This window comes from Grammomys surdaster, unplaced genomic scaffold (genome assembly GCF_004785775.1).
Source record: "Grammomys surdaster isolate TR1022 unplaced genomic scaffold, NIH_TR_1.0 126546, whole genome shotgun sequence".
Taxonomy (NCBI): domain Eukaryota; kingdom Metazoa; phylum Chordata; class Mammalia; order Rodentia; family Muridae; genus Grammomys; species Grammomys surdaster.
The window spans coordinates 13941952-13961827 of NW_021621338.1; the positions used below are offsets into that span (position 1 = coordinate 13941952).

General features: G+C 41.5%; 1 protein-coding gene across 1 annotated transcript in view; it reads left to right on the top strand.

The window, feature by feature from the left end:
• The window catches only part of Lrrc3b (leucine rich repeat containing 3B), an 82547-nt gene extending 68099 nt beyond the window's left edge, over positions 1-14448 (top strand). Inside the window, exon 2 of the mRNA XM_028760714.1 lies at positions 13204-14448. Within this exon, the coding sequence (XP_028616547.1) occupies positions 13361-14140 (780 nt within the window). The 5' untranslated portion in view covers positions 13204-13360 and the 3' untranslated portion in view covers positions 14141-14448. The remainder of the gene's footprint in view (positions 1-13203) is intronic.
• Positions 14449-19876: the final 5428 nt, after the last annotated feature.

Below are 19876 nucleotides of genomic sequence, written 5' to 3' on the forward strand. Positions count from 1 at the left end.
TCAGATGATCTGCTATCTGGACCATTTGTGGATGTCTTTCTCTACTCTCTCCAAACCTCCCATCTGTGACTTTAGAAATTGTACTCAAAACACTGAAAGGAAAAGAGGTGCTCAGTGGGCTGGGCTCCTCAGCCCTGTGTTTGTAATGAGGGAATCTGGGAGACCATGCCAGGTGCACTCTCCTGGTTCTCACAGGCTGTGACTCAGGGTAAAAATAAGATACCTGTCCAAACCCATGTGTGGGCTGACTGTATATAAAAATTGGCCTTGTAAAGTAACTGTTGGCCTTCTGCATCTGTATATTGACTGAACAGTTATGCGCCAATTACTAGGTGAGGTGATGGAGAAGCAAAGGAATCTGTTCTGGAGGACCAGAGAAGCCAGTAGATAGGAGATGACCATTCCAGAACAAGATGCTGTAAATGTTCATCTAGCCAGATATCACCCTTCATGAACTAGACCCCACCTCCTCCATTTCCTTGTAGACTAGGCTCTGTGTTTTTTTTTTTTTTTTTGTTTTAAACATATTTGCATGAGGGATGGCTCTCAATTAGTAGCTTTCACTTTTCCTTCTTCCATCATTTCTGTGAAACTACCACAAGCAATGAAATTTAGAACAGGGTGTCAAAAGAACTGTTCTGTTAGGTCTGCAAAGAAGACGGAGAACACCTTACTGCTTATTGAAGACAATTAAAGGAACTCGGAAAGTGTTATTTGGTGTGTTGTTGACAAAGCTCAGTCCCATGGTGGCTGTTAATTTTTCCGGGTACTTCCCAGAGGAGATTCATGCGAAGTCAGGGCCGTGTGTTCCCTAGTACAGCTTTCAGGCACTGCACAGGACACAAAAGACAGTAATCTCAGATAACATTGCCTTGTTTGACTTGGTGGATTTCTTTCTAGTGAATGACTGCTTTGAGTGGGAAAATAGTATATGATTAACTGAGAAAAATAAAGGTGCAGCATGGAGAGAAAAGAATATTCTAAACTAAATTCCAGCCACTGACCTAAACACTGACTGCTTCGTGGGCCCACTGCAATCATAGGTAAGCAGATACAGCTGTCTGGGACTCCCCTGTCAGAATCAAAAGCCCACTGACATCACCCGGGCTGTGAGAATGCCCTCTCTGAGGCTATTAGCCAAATGGTTTATATACTGGATTCTCTTTAAGGACATCAGCTTCTTTGAAAATATATATTATAAGATGGGAACCTATGAGGTTAGCTTTGACCTCCCATGATCCTGCATGCAATCATGGAGAAGGTGGGTTTTTAAAATGCACGTGCTTAACAAAACGAAAATGAACATGAAATCAAAGGGTCCTTACTGGTATACTGGTGACAGTTTTGTGCCAGGTGCTTCTGCTGGCAGATCTGAGGTTGTCAGTTTAATGTGATGAGCAGTGGCTCTGGGAAGGACAACTGTCCAGCTAACAGGGATGCTTTGGGTATGAGATGGTTCTGGACTCTTCTGGTTTCCCTTTTTACTCACCACTCATGTAACTTGTCTCCATGCCAGGCCCTCACCCACTTCCCTGCCTCTCTCCAGATTTGTGAGTCCCTGGTTAGGAATAGCAGGTGGTGTATAGATAAGCTGGGAAGTGGGAGTTCCCTCCACATCCCCATTTGAGGTCAGGAACATGTTTCGGTCTCAGTATATCATTTTGGGTGATTCAGGAAGAATCAGAGAAAGGCCACAGTTCTAGATAATGCTCATGGAAAGGAAATAACAGAAGTTCAATAGAGAGAGTGCTGCATATGTTTTCAGTGTAGTGGAGACAGAGCTCTGGTTAGTGCCAGATGGGGCTTCATATAAGACACATAGTAACAGAGAGTACTAAATTGATAAATTATTATTTATTGCATTTGTGTACCATAGAATCACCAAGACATGATGTTTAAGTTCCCACTGAATTTCTATAACCTTTGCTTCCTTTGACATTTGTCTGTTTTGGGGGTGATTCTGGGAGCTGGAGAAAACATAGGCTCTGTTTTCTAAGATCATACTGGAAACAAAAACAGCTCAACAAAGGCACATAATTCAGATTCATTGTCTACACACTAGAGCGAGGCTCTTTTCAGGTGTCTTACCTAAATAATCTTGCTTTATCCTTATAAAAGGTCAAAGCAGTAAGGGCTTCTGGGGCTTTGTGTTCACACACAGGGGAACCAAGGTAAGTACAGTGAAGGATCTGGGGTTTAGACACAGTCTGACTTCCAAATCCCTGATCTTAGCTCCAGGTCCACACAAGGTATATGTTTCCATATCCCCCATTGTTCTAGACATCAGGGAAACATGAGCAAACAGTATTTCAATTTGTTATTCAAGTCTGACCTTCAGATTGCATGAATATCTTTCATCTATGTGTCAGGTTTTCTGGACTGTTCAGAGGTTACCATAACAACCCAGAATATCATTGACTGTGATGGTCAGCAAATAGCATTAAGTAATTTGTTTTCTAATGACAGTGAAACTGCTGTTGTCCTTCAGCATGGAGCAATGACAGCACTTGTGAATGAGCCCTGTGTCATACTTTGTTATGAGCTTAGTTGTTGATGTTAATTAAACAAGTACCAGTCAGGCATGGGGTAAAGACCAAAGATACTAAGCTATTTAACTGGTAAAATCACGTCTCTATTTTCTACATAATAAAGTATCTGCAAGGTACTCGTCATTATTCACAGGTGTAGTAGCTTGCTTCTCCAAGTCTCATTGGTTTACTCAGAATGGTCAGCTAAAGATTAAATAATTGCCTTTGATAAACCAGTCTGTATTTCCTCATTAGTATGGAGCAGGGCTGGCTCACGTTTGAAATACCTCACATGGAACAGTTGGCTTCCATAATATGTAGTCTCCCATCATCTAGCAGGCCCCATGGAGTATGCTAATGTGTGTCCCCTGGGTCCTCAGAAGAAAAACAAGAGTAGAAAAGTCCTTTCAGAAGGACTTAAACCAGTCCTGTTACCCTCTCACTGCTGCCTACTGGTGTGGTCAAAGCAAGTCTAGCCAGGTAGATTCAAGACTCTACCTCTGGAAAAGAAGAGACCTAAGTCCATATAAGAAGCATGGGTACTACAGTAGGAGGAATATGCATTAGAAATGAATGTTTCTCAACTCATTTCACAGATGGAAATGCTGAAGTGAACTGTTAAATAGGACACCCTAAAAATCACAAACCTATTAACTAGCACAGTACTCTAGATCACTAATAATTGCTGTGGTTGGACAACACAGTTAGACATGAACCCATTCTAAGTCCGCTGCTCTTTTTGACTTTAACATATTTTGTCGGCTGATTAGTTGGTAGAATAATATACGGTGCTGAGTGCTAAGTAAGCACTCTGAGCTATGTGCAGGGCTCTATTTTTACCTTCTAATTTGAGAGTCTCTCTAAGTTTCCCAGGCTGGCCTTGTACTTGTTTATAGCCTGGGATGACCTTAAATTTGTAACCTTCCTGCCTCAGCATCCAGGAGTAACTAAGATTACAGGCCTGCATTCGTATATCCATCAGGCTCAGATAAAGCACTGTGGCCATTGTTTTGTTCTGTTTGAACAGGGATTGTAGCCCAGGGTCACGTCAAAATCAGAATGTAGGCAAGGAGGGCCTTGAACTCCTCTTCTACCCAAACGTTTGGGTTTTAAGTACACAATGAAAGTGATGTGCAAAGATGAGACAGTAGTGAAGTATAAAATTCAAATGACTCTGGAAGTTACATGTCCTGTCTTCCTGTTGCTATTGCTGTGGTTTTCTTTTGTATTGTTCTGTGTTTGTTCTCCTTCCGTAACCGTTCACTATACAATGCCTCCTGTCTTTATCAGGGTGATACTTTAATCTCAGTTGGGCCCAGGTCATGAGTTTGTCCAGAATGAATCCCATGTCAAAAGGAGATACAAACCATTTCCTTTATGTGTAAGAAAATAATAGAAATTCTCCAAGAAAGTATTTGATATTTTTCAGTCATAGCTACTGCAATTTAAGACAGAAAATCATCTTTACTGACCAACAGCTTCTGAAAATATATTTCCCTTGAATTTAGTTCAATATCCTGGGAACTATGATATCACTAAGGAGGTATGTTATTGATGTTTTGGTTTATCCTTGATATATTGGATTGATACTAAAACATCTGAAGTATGGAAGTGTGTGACTTTCTAAACCCCTGGACACTGTTCCTTGTGAAGCTGAGATTTGAACCCCATGTGTAGACCTTGGTTTGTCTCAATCTGGTGCTTTCCCTCCCAAGTCAATGACTATCATCAATTTAATATAAACTAGATATGGGATAGGGTGAAGAAGGATAAAATGTTTGTAGAAAGTAACAGTCAGTCATGAACACAGAGCTAAATCTGAATCCAGTGTAAGTTAGGCCTTTGTAAAGATGACCTTCAAGCAATCTGCAAGCTGGTGAGACTTGTAGTGCTGAATTTATGGAGGTTATATTTTAAAAGTTTCCAGCGCTCCCAGTGCTGTAAATGTATAAGCACATGCTGAGAGCTAATAACAGAGAAACAGAGAGAAGCCAAGGAGGATGGTTCCCACTTAATCTCAGAAACTTATGGCATGCTCTATAATAATTATGGATATTAGTCAATATATGGAAATATCTTTACCCTGTGCTCTGAATCCACAGCAGGAAAAGATTTTAGCCGAAAACCAGAAGAGTTTTGGACTCTATATTTATTTATTTTTCCAGTGAATTCACAGACAAGAGGAACTCTGAAATCCTTTGAGGGACATTGTGACCCTTAGATCATGTAGAACGGCAACAAAATGCTTAGAAGAGTCATTTATTTTTATTTTTATATTTTATTTTATTTATTTATTTTTTTGCCTAGTATCTCAAGAGTTCACTTAGAAATGTGTTCTAGTTGGGGTCTCTGTTGCTGTGCTGAAACTGTGATTAATACCAGGTTGGGAAGGAAAGGGTTTATTTGGCTTACGAGTCTTCATCTTACTCCATCATTGAAGGAAGTCAGGACAGAAACTCAAATAAGGCAGGAACCTGGAGACAGGAGCTGAAGCAGAGGCCATGGAGGGGACACTGCTTATTGGCTTGCTTATCATGACTTGATCAGTCTACTTTCATATAGAACCCAGGACTATGAGCCCTGCAATGGCATCACTCAAAATGAGCTGGGCCCTCCCCATCAATTAACTAATTGATATGAAATCGACTAATTAAGAAAATGCCCTACAGATGGATCTTATGAAGGCCTTTTTTTTTCAACTAAGGCTCGGCTCACTCCTCTCTGGTGACTCTATCTTGTATCAAGTAGATATGAGACCAGCCAGCACAAGATGCATTCTGTATAGATTTTAAGCAGGAAAAAGGCTGTGCTACAGCTAAGTGGAATGGGAACAAGTGGGTCTCATGCCACTGTGATGTCAGGGTGGACTATGGGACCTTGCAAGAGAAGTTGAGGCTGTGTAGTTTCAGTTTCCCCAGACTTTGTCAGAAGATTCATGGAGAGCTGGTTTAGCATTAAAATGCAGCATTTAAAAACAAAACAAAGCAAAAAACAAAAACAAACAAACAAACAAAAACAGACTCTCACTACTGGAAGTGAGAAGGAAAGAGAAATGCAAAGGAAGTGCTTTTGAGAACTCTTCTAGGGGCATCTAGAATCCAGACCTGTCCTGGAGATATCTGAAGCTAGAGTTCTGCCCTGGGACAACATCCTGGGCCCAGGTGCTGTCCTGAAAACATCTGGAGTCTAAATTCCTATCTGGGAACACTTTGGTTCCAGATTTTATCTGGAGGCCATCAAAGATCCTTGGGGATATCTAAGATCCAGATTCTGTCAGGGGAAATTAGGTTCCCAGTTTTTTTTTTCTTCCTGACTTCTGTGGTCCAAGTTTTGACCTGACTTCTGTGGTCCAAGTTTCAGGGGTCTGAGTTCTGTGCTGAGAGTGTCTGTGATCCAAGGTCCTGGGTCATATTTGTTGTTTGACTTCTGTCCTCAGAGCCTTCTTCTTTCCTCTGAGACTGCCACCATTTTTACAACACACAGAAGTTTGTGTTGTGACAAACTGCATCTAGGCTGGTGTTCCCATTTTAATGGAGTTAGATGAGAAGGAAACAGGAACTTAATTATTATTAATAAAGTGTGCTACAGTACTGTGCTTCACTAAGGCTAAAAGCTGGAGCTAAGATTCTGCTTCTGACCCTGAGCAGGTGTACCACAAACAGGTTGTAGCCACTGAAGCCTTAGTCTGTTCTTCTCACCAATGTCTCAGCTGTTCCTTGAGTGTTGTGAGGATAACTGTGCATCCTTGAGAAAATGCAGTTTCTCTTTCTTCCCCAGCATCCCCTTAATCTCTATTTCTTTGACTGTTCGCAGTCTCTGAATGAGAACACCATTCAGCCCCATAGTTTCATGATTAGATTAAGGAAAGATTATCATTTTAAGTAACAAACTGAATTTAAACCAAAGTACACATTTATTCCAGAAGATTAATCATAACATTGAATCGTATGTTCAATTTTCCCTTACATTCCTTTGTTTCAGGCTAAGAGAGAAAGTGGTAATTGTTTTCTCCTCTCTGTCCTGTCCACTCTACTCCCAAGTCAGGTGAGGCATCAGCTTCCCTTGGAAGTACAAAGAGATAGGAAGATTCTTGGTCACTTGACCTGATGATTCCTCCTAAGACTCTTCCATGGCAGGGTCTATGGTTCCATTATTCTAGGGCTATATTAATTCCACATCTAAATCTAAGAGACTCCTTGGTTAGCATTCAGCAGTCTCCCTTATTTTCTTCTTAGTGGTAATTTGACATTGGAAACTATATATTCCATATGCTGGTGCAGAGGATATCGTTGCCTTTGGTGATCATATCTGATCCATAGGAACCAGTTTACACACTGAAGAGCACCTTACTCAACCTCCAAATACCATGAAGATGGCCTTCAAACAACACAATGTCTGGCTTTGATTCTAGATGACTCTCTTCTACCTCACTCCAAAGGTCACATAATAAAACCCCCCTTTGAGAAGATGATGAAAAAGTGTCTTTGGACTTTTAGAGGATGTTAGACTACAATGGCGTATTCCAGTCAAGCACCATGTGGTAACTTAACTCCTTATTTGGAAATTCTACTTCCATTTTACCAGAGTCCTGTTCAGAACTTCACTTTTACCACACTATTAAATCAGTGCATCTCTAAACAATTGCCAGGCATGTGATAAATGCGAAACATTAGCTGAGTGTGATGAAATGAGAACAGATCCAACTTCCTTTCATCATTTTTATACTAATGTGACTAGTGTGAAGATGGGCAATGCACTGAGTATCCACTGAGATCATGTAGTCTAGCAATTGCAATAGGTAAGCAGCCATGACGGATAGTAGAATGTGATAATGAGTGGCTGTTGGGATACTGCAGGAGAGTCTTCGATCTCAGGGAGCATTGGTGCCTTTTGTGGAAGGAATTCTCCCAGCTGTCATTATTGATGGGCTCTTGGCTAGTCTTCAGCCCACATCTTCATTATTGGTTTTGAAATCAGGGAGGCAGCTCCACCCTATAGAGATCTTCAGCTGAGATAGTTTCTGGTAGCTTCTTTCTCGGTAGGCACGTACTGTTAGTTGAATATGCAGGGGTCTATGATTGCAAAACTCAGGTTTTATCTGTGTAATGAGTGTAGCGGCTGGAGATGGGAACAGGAGGCTGTTAGGAGCAGAAAGGAATCATTGCGGCTTCTTATTAATGGGATAGCCTGGATTGAGCCACTTTAATCTGGCATGGGGAGAGTAAGAACAAGAAGAATCTGAGTACAGGGCACTTAGGATGATGACATTTGCTTTGTTTCAGAAAAAGGTGGGCATGTGGCCTACAGGAAAAACACAGCGGAAACACAATTCAAAGCAGTGATGAAGGTCTGGGTGCAGGTGATATCACAGAAAGAACTAGTGATTTGTGCTAGTTCTGGGCGGTCGTTGGGTGAAGTTAAAGGCTGAAAATTACTATTTTACATTAAGATTCTTCAGGTGATGCCCTCATTGAAACTTCCTGTGGTGTGTGTTGTTGTGAATGGGATGAAAATAAAATTCATAGGAAGACTCATTAATGAAAATGATCTGCAAATATGATCCCAGTAATGCAAAAAAATAATAAACAAATAAAAAATAAAATGAAGGCACTGAAGCAATCCATTCATCAACTAAGTAGGCAATGGACAGTTTTTCCTTCTGGCAGCCTCTCAGCCCCACTGTCTACTTCAAGTTACTATCTCTTTGGAAATTGCCTGTGCCTACGTAAGCACTGTAAATGTATGCTTCATTTGCATATTTACCCCTTTTACAAACATTATACATATGTGTGATTCCACTGTAAGGATTTTTTTTTTACCAAGTTACTTTTGAGCATGATCCATTGCTATCATGACATCAACTTAGCTTGTGTCTAAATTTGGGGTATGCATAGAAAAAGTATACTGCTCTCTGCACTCAAGGGGCTGAGAACATGTTGCTCTTTTCAGGAATGTTGACATTAAATGTTCTTCCTACTTTTGAAAAGATGTTTCAACTTAAATTTATTTTACTGGTATTGATATATATCCTATGGTTTAAATGGCATATCATATATATATATACATATATACACATATATATTTGTATATATATGTATATATATGAATGTTATATATGTGTATATATACATATATACTATATATACATTATAGTATATATTATATATGTATGCTCTTACTTTTTGACATATAAAAATTATCAACGTGTATTATTATGAGATATTTCCTCCTGTGTTTTGATCTAGAATCTGAGTTTAGAGTTTTCTTTTTTTTTGCAATTTTTTGCCTTTTAAACAAATCCTGCTGAGTAGTAGCTGATATATTCAGAATGCAGTTAGTACATCTGTCTTTTCTGCAATGATCCATTTTGTGGCCCACAGGGTTACTGATAACTGGCTTAGGACTTCTAAATAGCCCTGACTATCCCTTAATCACAAAAAGAAAGTAATAGAGAACAAGACATGGACTGTCATTCAGCTGCTGAGTGAACTCTCTCTGTCCGCTAGGTAGAATTAGTTTCTATCATTCTGAAAAGAGTGTTTGATGGCCATCACTGAACCCCAGCTTTCATTTTGTAGCTCAGAAGTGAATGTGGCTAGAAAAGCGTGAGCAATGCATGAGTCTTGGGGATAAAGTGATCCTCTTTTAGGTGCAGGTCACACCTACACGCTACACTACATTTGGAAATATTATGGCTTCATGTGTGACATGGGAGGGGAGAAGTGAATAGAGATAATGGAGTCCAGTGAATTGGGGACTGCAGAGGAGGAGTTTTGAGCTAGGAAAGGTGCTATTGGACTTGGCCTGTACTGCTAGTGAGTTCAGATCTAAAATCTGGGGTCAGCTGGTGACTGATATTGCTGACTCTGCTATCCCTCTGTGACCCCAGCCCTTCCCTGATGAACTTTCATTTCAGTGGCAGTCTGGTACCCTTGTCTCAAGCATTGCAGCTTATTTTCCTGTTGGCTCTGTCTGTAAAGCTGATTCAAAACAGACTGGGGGTGCGGTCTTGTTTCTATGCTCCTGTTAACATTGCCCTTTGGGGTGATAACCAATGAGAGAATGTTTGTCTCTTTCTTGGAGCATTGTCTGTCCACCAGTTGTTGTTCTTTTGTACAGTACATTAGGGCCAGGCCATGCTGCCAATCACGCTGAAGTAGTTAAGCAGCATCACAGCCCTTCCACCCTCCCCTTGTGAGAATGATCTGACCTTGATTGCATATTGTGCTGGGCTGTGAATCTCCGGAACAGTATGCTAGTCTATTTGTTCTGGTGACGTAGCAGACATTGACTTATCATGGTTCTGGAAAATCCAAGATCATGGTCTCAAAAGACTTTGTATTTAGTGGAGGCTCATTTCCTGGTTCAATAGTGGTTCTCTGTGTGTGTGTCCTAGTGTAATGCAGAGACAAGAATTTCTCTAGTCATGCTTACACAGGTGCTAATGTAGCACATAAGGGATCACTTTTCTACAGACATATTTATGTTACCCTTGTGCTAGCATTAGATTTCAACACATGAGTCATCAGAGTCCATACATTTTCAGGCTCTCCACATCCTGAATCTCTCGTCGCTATATCCCAGATAGGGGTAATAAACCAAGTCACAGTAGCTGAGCCATTTAGTCATTCTCAAAAGGCTTTATTCTTCAGTTTTTAAATATCACAGTTAGAAAATAAGACACTTATTTGGAGCCATCATCTCTGAAAGAAAGAGGTGCTCTGGGTTAGTTTTCCTAGCAGATATTCCATCCATGGATAGTTCATTAGGAGATAAAAGATCCCATCTCAAGATGGACTACAGTCTTCTGTGGAAACCTCAGTGTGTTTCAGAATCATTTCTTATGTGTGATCATCAATATTGGAATAGTAATTCTAGAGAAACCATTACAAAGTCTAAAGTAGTCTATTGAGAAAAGATCCATTCTTCCATTTCCTTAGGTATCTATACTTAGAGCATTTCCAAGGTTTGCCACATTAGCATGTGGAACAAGTAGACATCTAATGAGCTGGTTTTTAAGTTAAAAATCACCTTGCTTCACTCACTGACAGTATTTATATCTTCCCATGTGCCAATCACTATGTGGACGGTGGGCACATATTCAGGAAGGGTGATAGTAACCATAGCTGACAAGTACTGTGCTCTTACTGCCGATTGATTAACTCATATAATTCTCAAATCAACTTCATAATTAAGTGCCTTTGTAATATTGAATCAAATATGACAAAGGAGTGATATTTAAAGAGATCTAATAAGGCTAACAAAGACTAAAGCTAGACCACAGTGTGCTTGTACACTCTTTACTGTTATTCCCACACAAGAGAGACACAAGTCCATATTCTCAAGAAAGTTATACTCTGAGCTAGGGAATACATCTACTCAGAAAGCAACCAACTTAAAAAAAAAACCTGAAAGTATGAAGGCCCTGCAGGGTTTGCCACCTTTCAGTTAATCTGGATTTGAGACACTGGGTTGATGGAAGTCACTTGGTTGATGTGGACTTTCTCTAATTTCACCAAACAAACTCTCTTAACTTTTTCCCTCCTGTCATCCTCAGTCTGTAAGTCTGCCCCCTTCTGTTTTGTCTGACTGCCCCTCCCTTCCTGTTCTTTTGGTCTCTTTTCCATAATACAGACTAACAAATGTCACAGTGTAGTGTCAAAGGTGTACATAGGAGGGAGGGAAGAATTCCTGACCACAAATGAAACTGGATATTGAAAGAGGGATCGGTGCATCTAAGTAGCCTTCCTTTATGTTTTCTGGTGTTTGATGGATTCAAGGAAAGCAGGAGCTATCTCATTGCCCAGTGTGTCTGGGCTCCTTCCTTCTTGCTTTCTGGCACTGCAGGCATGCAGGAATCCAAAAGCACATCCACGCCATTCTGCTGTTGTTAATCGAATTTTCCCATGATTAACAACTCAGTTCATTATGCTTCCAGATCACATTAATCATCTTTTCTGGGAGTTTGGTAACATTTGGAGTCATTTCCCTATGAATTTATCCATCTGGGATCTTTATAAAAGATATGTTCACACAAAGTCATTTGTTGCTCATGCAGGCAGCCATTTGCTGCTCTCCGCTGAGCGTGGGGGTACTTATTGTTCCCTGAATCCTGAAAGGAAACTTCTGAACTTAAGTGTGGCTTCTTCACCATTCAGGGGCCCCTCAGTTGAGTTCCATGAGGTTTCTAACAAGGAGTAAGACCCAGAGCATAGAGGTTCTGGTTGCAACATACTAATGGTGAGAAGTTCAAAGGCTGTGCTCTGTGGAGATTGTCTGCACTCCTAGAGCAGATGGGAGTGGAGGAAGCTGTGGGGGCAGTGGAGAGGTGAGATGGATGAGTCAGAGCAAAGGTCCTGGCAGGATTCCTGGCTTTACTCCTACAAGATATTTGACCTTAAATAAGTCACATAATCTCACTAAGATCCATTCACCCCTCTGTAAACTACTATCATATGGTTTTATCCGCTGGCTTTATTCTCTCCTCTGCTCTCTGCTGTTGAGGAAACTGTATAATAATATTAGTACCACTTAATTTTGCATGTCACACACCTCTTTTCAAAACCAACAGTGTGTGTGTGTATGTGTGTATGTGTCTATGTGTGTACAAATAAAATATATAATGCATACGTATAAGAAAGAAAATCATCCACTGGGTAATTTCCATGGCTGTTACTAACAATAAAACGTAGATAGATAGATAGATAGATAGATAGATAGATAGATAGATAGATAGATAGATAGATATAGAGATATGTGTATGTGTTTATGCACACACAGTATATAATGCTATATATAAACATGTAGGACACGTATGTGCACATGCATATGTGTGTGACCATATCTGTATGCCTGTGTGTGTGTGTGTGTGTGTGTGTGTGTGTGTGTGTGTGTGCATCTGCAAAAGAATAAATAGCCTATTGTGGATGTCCTAGAAACCAGTATTTCTTAATTATCTTCTTTTATATAAAAAACCTTACAGTCATGTGCCCTGTTTGAATTGGGCTGAAGGTGTGTTGTTTAGGAAACAGACAGGGAATCCTTTGGGCTACACTGTAAGCATCCTTCCAGGCACAGTGTAAATTTGAAAGCTTGGGAAGTAAGCAATTCCTGTGGAGGCTTTTGGTGGTTTGCCTCAATATTGTGCAATATTGTGCAGTGAAGTTCAGAGACACTGTCCACTTAAGTCAGATGTTTCTTTAGAGACAATATTCTACATTGAGTATCTTCTGCTAGCCCATGACAGACATTTCTGTCTGTGGTCATTAGCCTTGAACTACAGGTATCAGTCCTCGTTCCTGCCCACGTGCAGGACTAAATTGCATAGTGTCTCTGGTACTGTAGGAAGCATAAAAGTCACAATTAAATTTTATTGCCTTGAAGGGTCCAGGAGAGGAGTAGACGAGATGGTAGAAGTTTGTTGTAATTCTGCCCTGGCTAAAACCAAGGTGGAGGGATGTGGAGATGGTGATCTCTATTGAGTCCTCTCCCCAGCCTTTGGGGCTTTCAGTAGGAGATTCCCATTACACAGGAAATCCTCAGTGGCCTTGATGGAAATTACCTGCCTTCCTCACCTTCCTGTTCCTATGTTAGGCAGACACCTGAGGGCACTTTTTAATTGCCATGCACCTCCCCTCACAGAAGAGCTAATTGCTTCTGCTTCCCTTTCCTTTAGGTTCTCAAGCAAGAACTGGAATAATGAAGAAGGCTGTGTGCTAGCTGCATCCTTTTGAACCACCCAGGAAGGAAATCCAGAGTGTGGTCAGAGGCAGAACCCTTGCAACACTTGGAGTGAATGAGGAATGGACTCGTGATTATGCAGAGGTTCCAGGATGAATCTGGTCGACCTGTGGCTGTCCCGCTCCCTCTCCATGTGTCTCCTCCTCCAAAGCTTTGTCCTAATGATACTGTGTTTTCATTCTGCCAGTATGTGTCCCAAGGGTTGCCTTTGCTCTTCCTCTGGAGGGTTAAATGTCACCTGTAGCAATGCAAATCTCAAGGAAATACCCAAAGATCTCCCTCCTGAAACGGTTTTGCTGTATCTGGACTCCAATCAGATCACATCCATTCCCAATGAGATTTTTAAGGACCTCCATCAACTGAGAGTTCTCAACCTGTCCAAAAATGGCATCGAGTTTATTGATGAGCATGCATTTAAAGGAGTAGCAGAAACCCTGCAGACCCTGGACTTGTCTGACAACAGAATTCAAAGTGTGCACAAAAATGCCTTCAATAACCTGAAGGCCAGGGCTAGGATTGCCAACAACCCGTGGCATTGTGACTGTACTCTCCAGCAAGTTCTGAGGAGCATGGCATCCAATCATGAGTCAGCACACAATGTCATTTGCAAGACTTCAGTGTTGGATGAGCATGCTGGGAGACCGTTCCTCAATGCTGCCGATGATGCTGACCTTTGTAACCTCCCTAAAAAGACTACTGACTATGCCATGCTCGTCACCATGTTTGGCTGGTTCACCATGGTGATCTCTTACGTGGTGTACTATGTGAGGCAGAATCAGGAGGATGCTCGGAGACACCTTGAATACTTGAAATCCCTGCCAAGCAGACAAAAGAAGGCGGATGAGCCTGATGACATTAGCACTGTGGTATAGCAACCACGCTGTCTGGCACTGGGAAGGGAGCTTCTGGTTGTAGTAAAATAAGTGGTTCAGTTCTCCCTTCGTCGTACACATTTAAAACTTTGTATTTTAGTTTCTTTGGAATCATGCCACTGTTGAACTTTTCACAAACAATACAACACTAATAATTTTAGTTTAGATGATCCCCTCATGAATTGTGACCCCTGAGTCCTGAGTAACAAACTCTCTGAACATTAGTTAGACCCATCTCACTATTTAATAATGAAATTTATTTTTTTAATTTAAAACTGAATAAAAGCTTAACTTTGAACCATGGAAAACAGTGTGCCTTTTTGGTTAAGACACAATATAGTCAGTTCACTAGTTTATTAAAGTGAAAGAGACAGTCCTGCAACTCTAAAAGACTATTGCATTGAAAGGTATGTCATTAGACCCTGTGGCTGCTCTGGGAAACCAGAGCTGAATTATTGACAAGTTAAGCATCTGCCAGACTTTAGCTAGCCAAGATGCTCATACAGATGTGTTTCTCAAAGACTTGGTGTGTTAGGATGTCTGCTGACAAGCATCTGTTTTTCAAACTGGGTAGGTCTAGTAATAAAAAACAAAATGTGCTTCTACTCTGTGCTGGACACAATGAGAAAGTAAAAAATGGCATGAATCTGATTGCCTTTTGATGAGAAGGAGTGTGTGGTGAATACAGAAATAGCTATACTAGGGAAGGAAGCAAGCACTGGTTCTGTGGATGCCATGTGTGGGGATGGTGATAGCACTAATGTCCCTCACCTCTCACTACCACAGGAGAAAGTGACCACTGGCCTGTGCATAAAAAACAGAGATTCAGCTACCAGCCCAGTGGAGAGCTTAGACTGTGAATTAAAACCAGGTCTTTTCTGAATAGAGGTCTCTGATTGATCTTTCTTCCAAGTCGCTTTACAGATGCAGAGTTTACATGATTAAAATGCCCAACATGAAGTTGAATGGGTTTTGTTACTGTATATTCTTGCACATCTGCCACACAGAGGAGATATTATGATACAACTATGGGCAGATACTGAAGCACGTTTAGCTTCTGGAGTGGGGAGTGATGGTTTGATTGTTTGTTTGCTTGCTTGCTTGCTTGTTTTAGGATGAATGTGTCAAGTAAGCATGAAAGATCAAAGCCAAGGTTGCATAGAGACAAAGGTGGGGAACCATTCTCAATGAAAGATCTAGCTAGGGAGAGAATGAGATACAATTCCCAATCCTATGGTGACTTTAGACTGAAGAATGCCATAATCTGTTATCCTATGCCACGTATGGAACACTCACTATGCACTAATAGTTCTCTACGTCATCTTAATTAATGCTTCTGAGACTCTGAGATACATTTATGTAATAGACCCAGAACCCTGGCACTTTTAGGAAGCATAGCATATGCACCAACAGTAAGTTTTGAGAGTTTTGAAAATTGTTTACTTCTGTACTTGACATATACGCTGACACTCATGTCCTGCCATTCTGCCTCAGGCTCCACCACACAAGGTGGATGGGTTCCTTGGGTACACAGGTTTACAAAAATCCCTATGTGACAGTACCATTTAAAACCAGAGGGAAATTTCTCGTTATAAGGCCTTTTTAGGATAGAGGTTAGAGTACCCCAGTGAGGCATGGGGCCCTATCTAACCTACACAATACTGTCTTCAGGATGTCAAAACTCACAGTTCCATACCCAGTAAGCCCTGGAATGCTGACTATAACCATAGCATGTTGAAAGGCCTGCTGAAGACATCAACAAGACACTCACTCAGCAATGGTCACTGTGTGCTCACACCCTCTTTAGCCATCCCAAGAAGTATTAGTCTAGACAAAACACAAAAATAACTCTCAGATGTGCGACTTGGGTTATGGGCCTAGAACTACTGTATCCAGGGAAACTAAAGTCAGATGGCCTGCATTGCCTTTGATTTGAAGGGAGGAACCTGCCAGAGGAGTTAGAGCCTTACTGAGGAGACAGCGCCGCCTGGAGGACAATACTATAATATACTGTAAGTACTAATGGGAAAAGGCAATAAAGGTTTAGTTCTAACATTCTTTTGAAAATTAAGCAAAGTATGGTGTGTTTATCTACATGTGTAAGTCATGTTCATTTTGGAAAATCTTCCAGAGGTGAATTATATAATCTATTTCATGTCAGTCCTTCCAAAATCATCTTCATATTCTTAGTAAAGCTTGTTTTTTTCGTGGCTAATTCATTAGTCCAATAAATGTTCTCATAAAGGGAAGGTCTCTGAGGACTTGGTGAGAAGAGTCACATACTATTCTTTATCCAACGCAAAACAGTTAAATACCCACACATTTAGTTTGCAGTTCCTCACGTAGAATTGAGAGATATGCCTCAGGTTAGCAGGAACTCCCCTCCCTGAGTTCACTATATAGATTGTGATAGGTTACAGTGTCTCCAGTACTCCAAAAAGGCAAGCATTAATTTAGGTGTCCATGAATTGAATAGAGGATGATTAGGTAATAAAAATCAAATAAAAACAACTAAAGTAGTAGATTATCATGTCTATTTGTGACAGAACAGAAGGGAAATGACCTCACTGCCAGTGCATACTAATGTCCACCCACTAGGCCAACAATTTACAGAGGTAATGGGTGGAAGAGTTATTACCCTAGAGGCTGCAGTCTTGACCCTAGATCTATGTCTCATTCCTTACCTCTCTGCAAAAGTTTCTGTTTACAGTGAATCACAGGAAGAATTTCAAAATTCACTTCCATATTATTGTCCTAGGCACAGAGCATCTGAAGTTCTAATACATTATATAGTAATATTTAAAGTACCTTTTTTTCAGACTGTGATTTCTCTCCACCTCTACCTTTTAAATAAAAAAAAAATGCTCCTGGAATTTTAATCTAATCTTTGACAATGTGCTTATCTCTGAAGCAAAGCAAATCATAAAACATGCCAACTCAACTAGAACACATTTAAAAGTGATAAAAACTTACATAATGAAAGATAGACCTTCCAGTACCACTTGGTCAAATTGTAATCACTGCTGTACAGTCCACAGAGTGAGCACTGTTCTTTTTCATGTCTGTCTCTGGTTCCTCACAGTAATTCTTGGTCTGATATCACCAAGCATACAGCAGTCTGGGGTGTTGTGCATTTTTCTTATTGATGTGTCCTTTAGACAGTCAGTCTCTCAGCTCACTGGCAGAGAATGGAATGGAAGATTCTGCTTGTCCCTGCTCAGTTTCTGAAGGCAGATCTTTCCTACAGTGTTGGGGTTGAGAGTCCTAGGGAGAGTGTCATTTGCCCACTTCTCAGGTACAGAAATTGAAAACCTTGAATCTTTGGGGATTTACATCTGTCTCTAAGTTTCCTGTAGATCACTAACTGCCTGCCTTTTGTTCTATTCTAGCCAACAAAAACAGGTCATGAGCATAACATAGCAATACACATAGAGAAAATATAACTGAGTGCTAGCAGATTTCTTTGAAGATCCCTATTTCGCTGCTATCCAAAGACTACCCACAATTCTAAAAATGTAATTGTTCCTTCAAGATCAGGTACCAGGATCTGCTTGCTGTTATGAGTAGACCCTGAATAACATGTTTAAAAGTGTTCATGACTTGGTCTCCCAAATGGAAAAGTAATGCTGATACTGTGTCCCAGAGAGAGAAAACAGAGTCTCATTTATTTCCATGAGCAAAACCACAAGAAATCAAGTGCAGTCAATCTGGCAAGACTTTAGTGACGCCCTCTCCATTTTCAGGGCACTTGTCTGCCTAGCTTCATGAAGTGGAGTCTCTGATTCATTCAGTTGACTAGTTCTGATGCAGAAAATGGAAATAAGAATTATGCTGGTTAGTTTTGGTTAGTTTGGGTTTTAATGTTGTTTGGTTGTTTAGTTGGTTTATTTTTCTGGTTTTTTTTGTCAACTTGGCATAAACTAGGGCCATCTGAGAGTAAGTCTTGTGAAAGTGCTGTATGCAGGAAGATTCTAGGGAGAAACTGAGAAAATGCCATTAGATTGACCTGTAAACAATCTTTGGAGAAACCTTTTGATGAATGATTGAAGCTACTGTGGGCAGTGCCATCCCTGGGAAGATGGTCCTGGGTTGTATAAGAAGTCAAGCTGGTCAAGCTCTAAGGACTAAGCCAATAAGTAGCACTTTTTCATGGCTTCTGCTATAGCTCCTACTTCTAGGTTGCTGCTGGAATTCCTTCCCTGACTTATTTTTGTAACAGAATATGACTTGGGATCGGTCAGTCTTTAAACTCTTTCTTCTTCAAGATCCTTCTGTTCGCCCTTCTGCCCCTGCCTGGTCCTCCGGGCTGGAGCAGACACAGAGTCAGTCTGCTCCTGTCCTGTGGAGAAACTGAATCCTGAGTCATCCAGGAGCCACTGCACTCAGAGCAGCTGGTAAGAACTCCATCTCACTCCCTAAACCCCAGAGATAGATCGGGGAGCCAGGGACATCCAGGGCACAGCAGCTACCCAAACCCCGCCCCTCCGGAATTCCACTTCCCTTCTGCCCCTGCCTGGTCCTCCGGGCTGGAGCAGACACAGAGTCAGTCTGCTCCCGTCCTGTGGAGAAACTGAATCCTGAGTCATCCAGGAGCCACTGCACTCAGAGCAGCTGGTAAGAACTCCATCTCACTCCCTAAACCCCAGAGATAGATCGGGGAGCCAGGGACATCCAGGGCACAGCAGCTACCCAAACCCCGCCCCTCCGGAATTCCACTTCCCTTCTGCCTCTGCCTGCTCCTCCAAGCTGGAGCAGACACAGAGTCAGTCTGCTCCTGTCCTGTGGAGAAACTGAATCCTGAGTCATCCAGGAGCCACTGCACTCAGAGCAGCTGGTAAGAACTCCATCTCACTCCCTAAACCCCAGAGATAGATCGGGGAGCCAGGGACATCCAGGGCACAGCAGCTACCCAAACCCCGCCCCTCCGGAATTCCACTTCCCTTCGGCCCCTGCCTGCTCCTCCGAGCTGGAGCAGACACAGAGTCAGTCTGCTCCTGTCCTGTGGAGAAACTGAATCCTGAGTCATCCAGGAGCCACTGCACTCAGAGCAGGTGACACAGAGTCGGTCTGCTCCTGTCCTGTTGAGAAACTGAATCCTGAGTCATCCAGGAGCCACTGCACTCAGAGCAGCTGGAGCCACTGCACTCAGAGCAGCTGAAACTGAATCCTGAGTCATCGAGGACCCACTGCACTCAGAGCAGAAGGATTTCGAGATCCAAGAGGTGGCCTGAGACCCAGGAGTTATTCCACCCAGGAGATTAGGAGCATAAGACCACAGAGACCTCTGGACTCTGAGGAGCTCTGCAATAAGCAAGATAACTGGAAATACAGACTCCAGTTTTACACAGTGAGGGCAGGTACCACTAGAGTTAACCAGATGGCGAAAGGCAAGCGCAAGAACATAAGCAACGGAAACCAAAGTTTCTTGGCATCATCAGTGCCCAATTCTCCCAATATAGCAAGCCCTGAACACCCCATCACACCTGAAAAGCAGGATTCAGAATTAAAATCACTTCTCATGATGATGATAGAGGATTATAAGAAGGAATTAAGTAACTCCCTTAAAGAAATACAGGAGAGTACAAGTAAACAGATAGAAGCCCTTAAAGAGGAATCACAGAAATCCCTTAAAGAAATGGAAGAAAACACAAAGAAGGAATTAAACAAAAACATTCAGGACCTGAAACTAGAAATAGAAACAATAAAGAAAGTTCAAAGGGAGACAACCATGGAGAT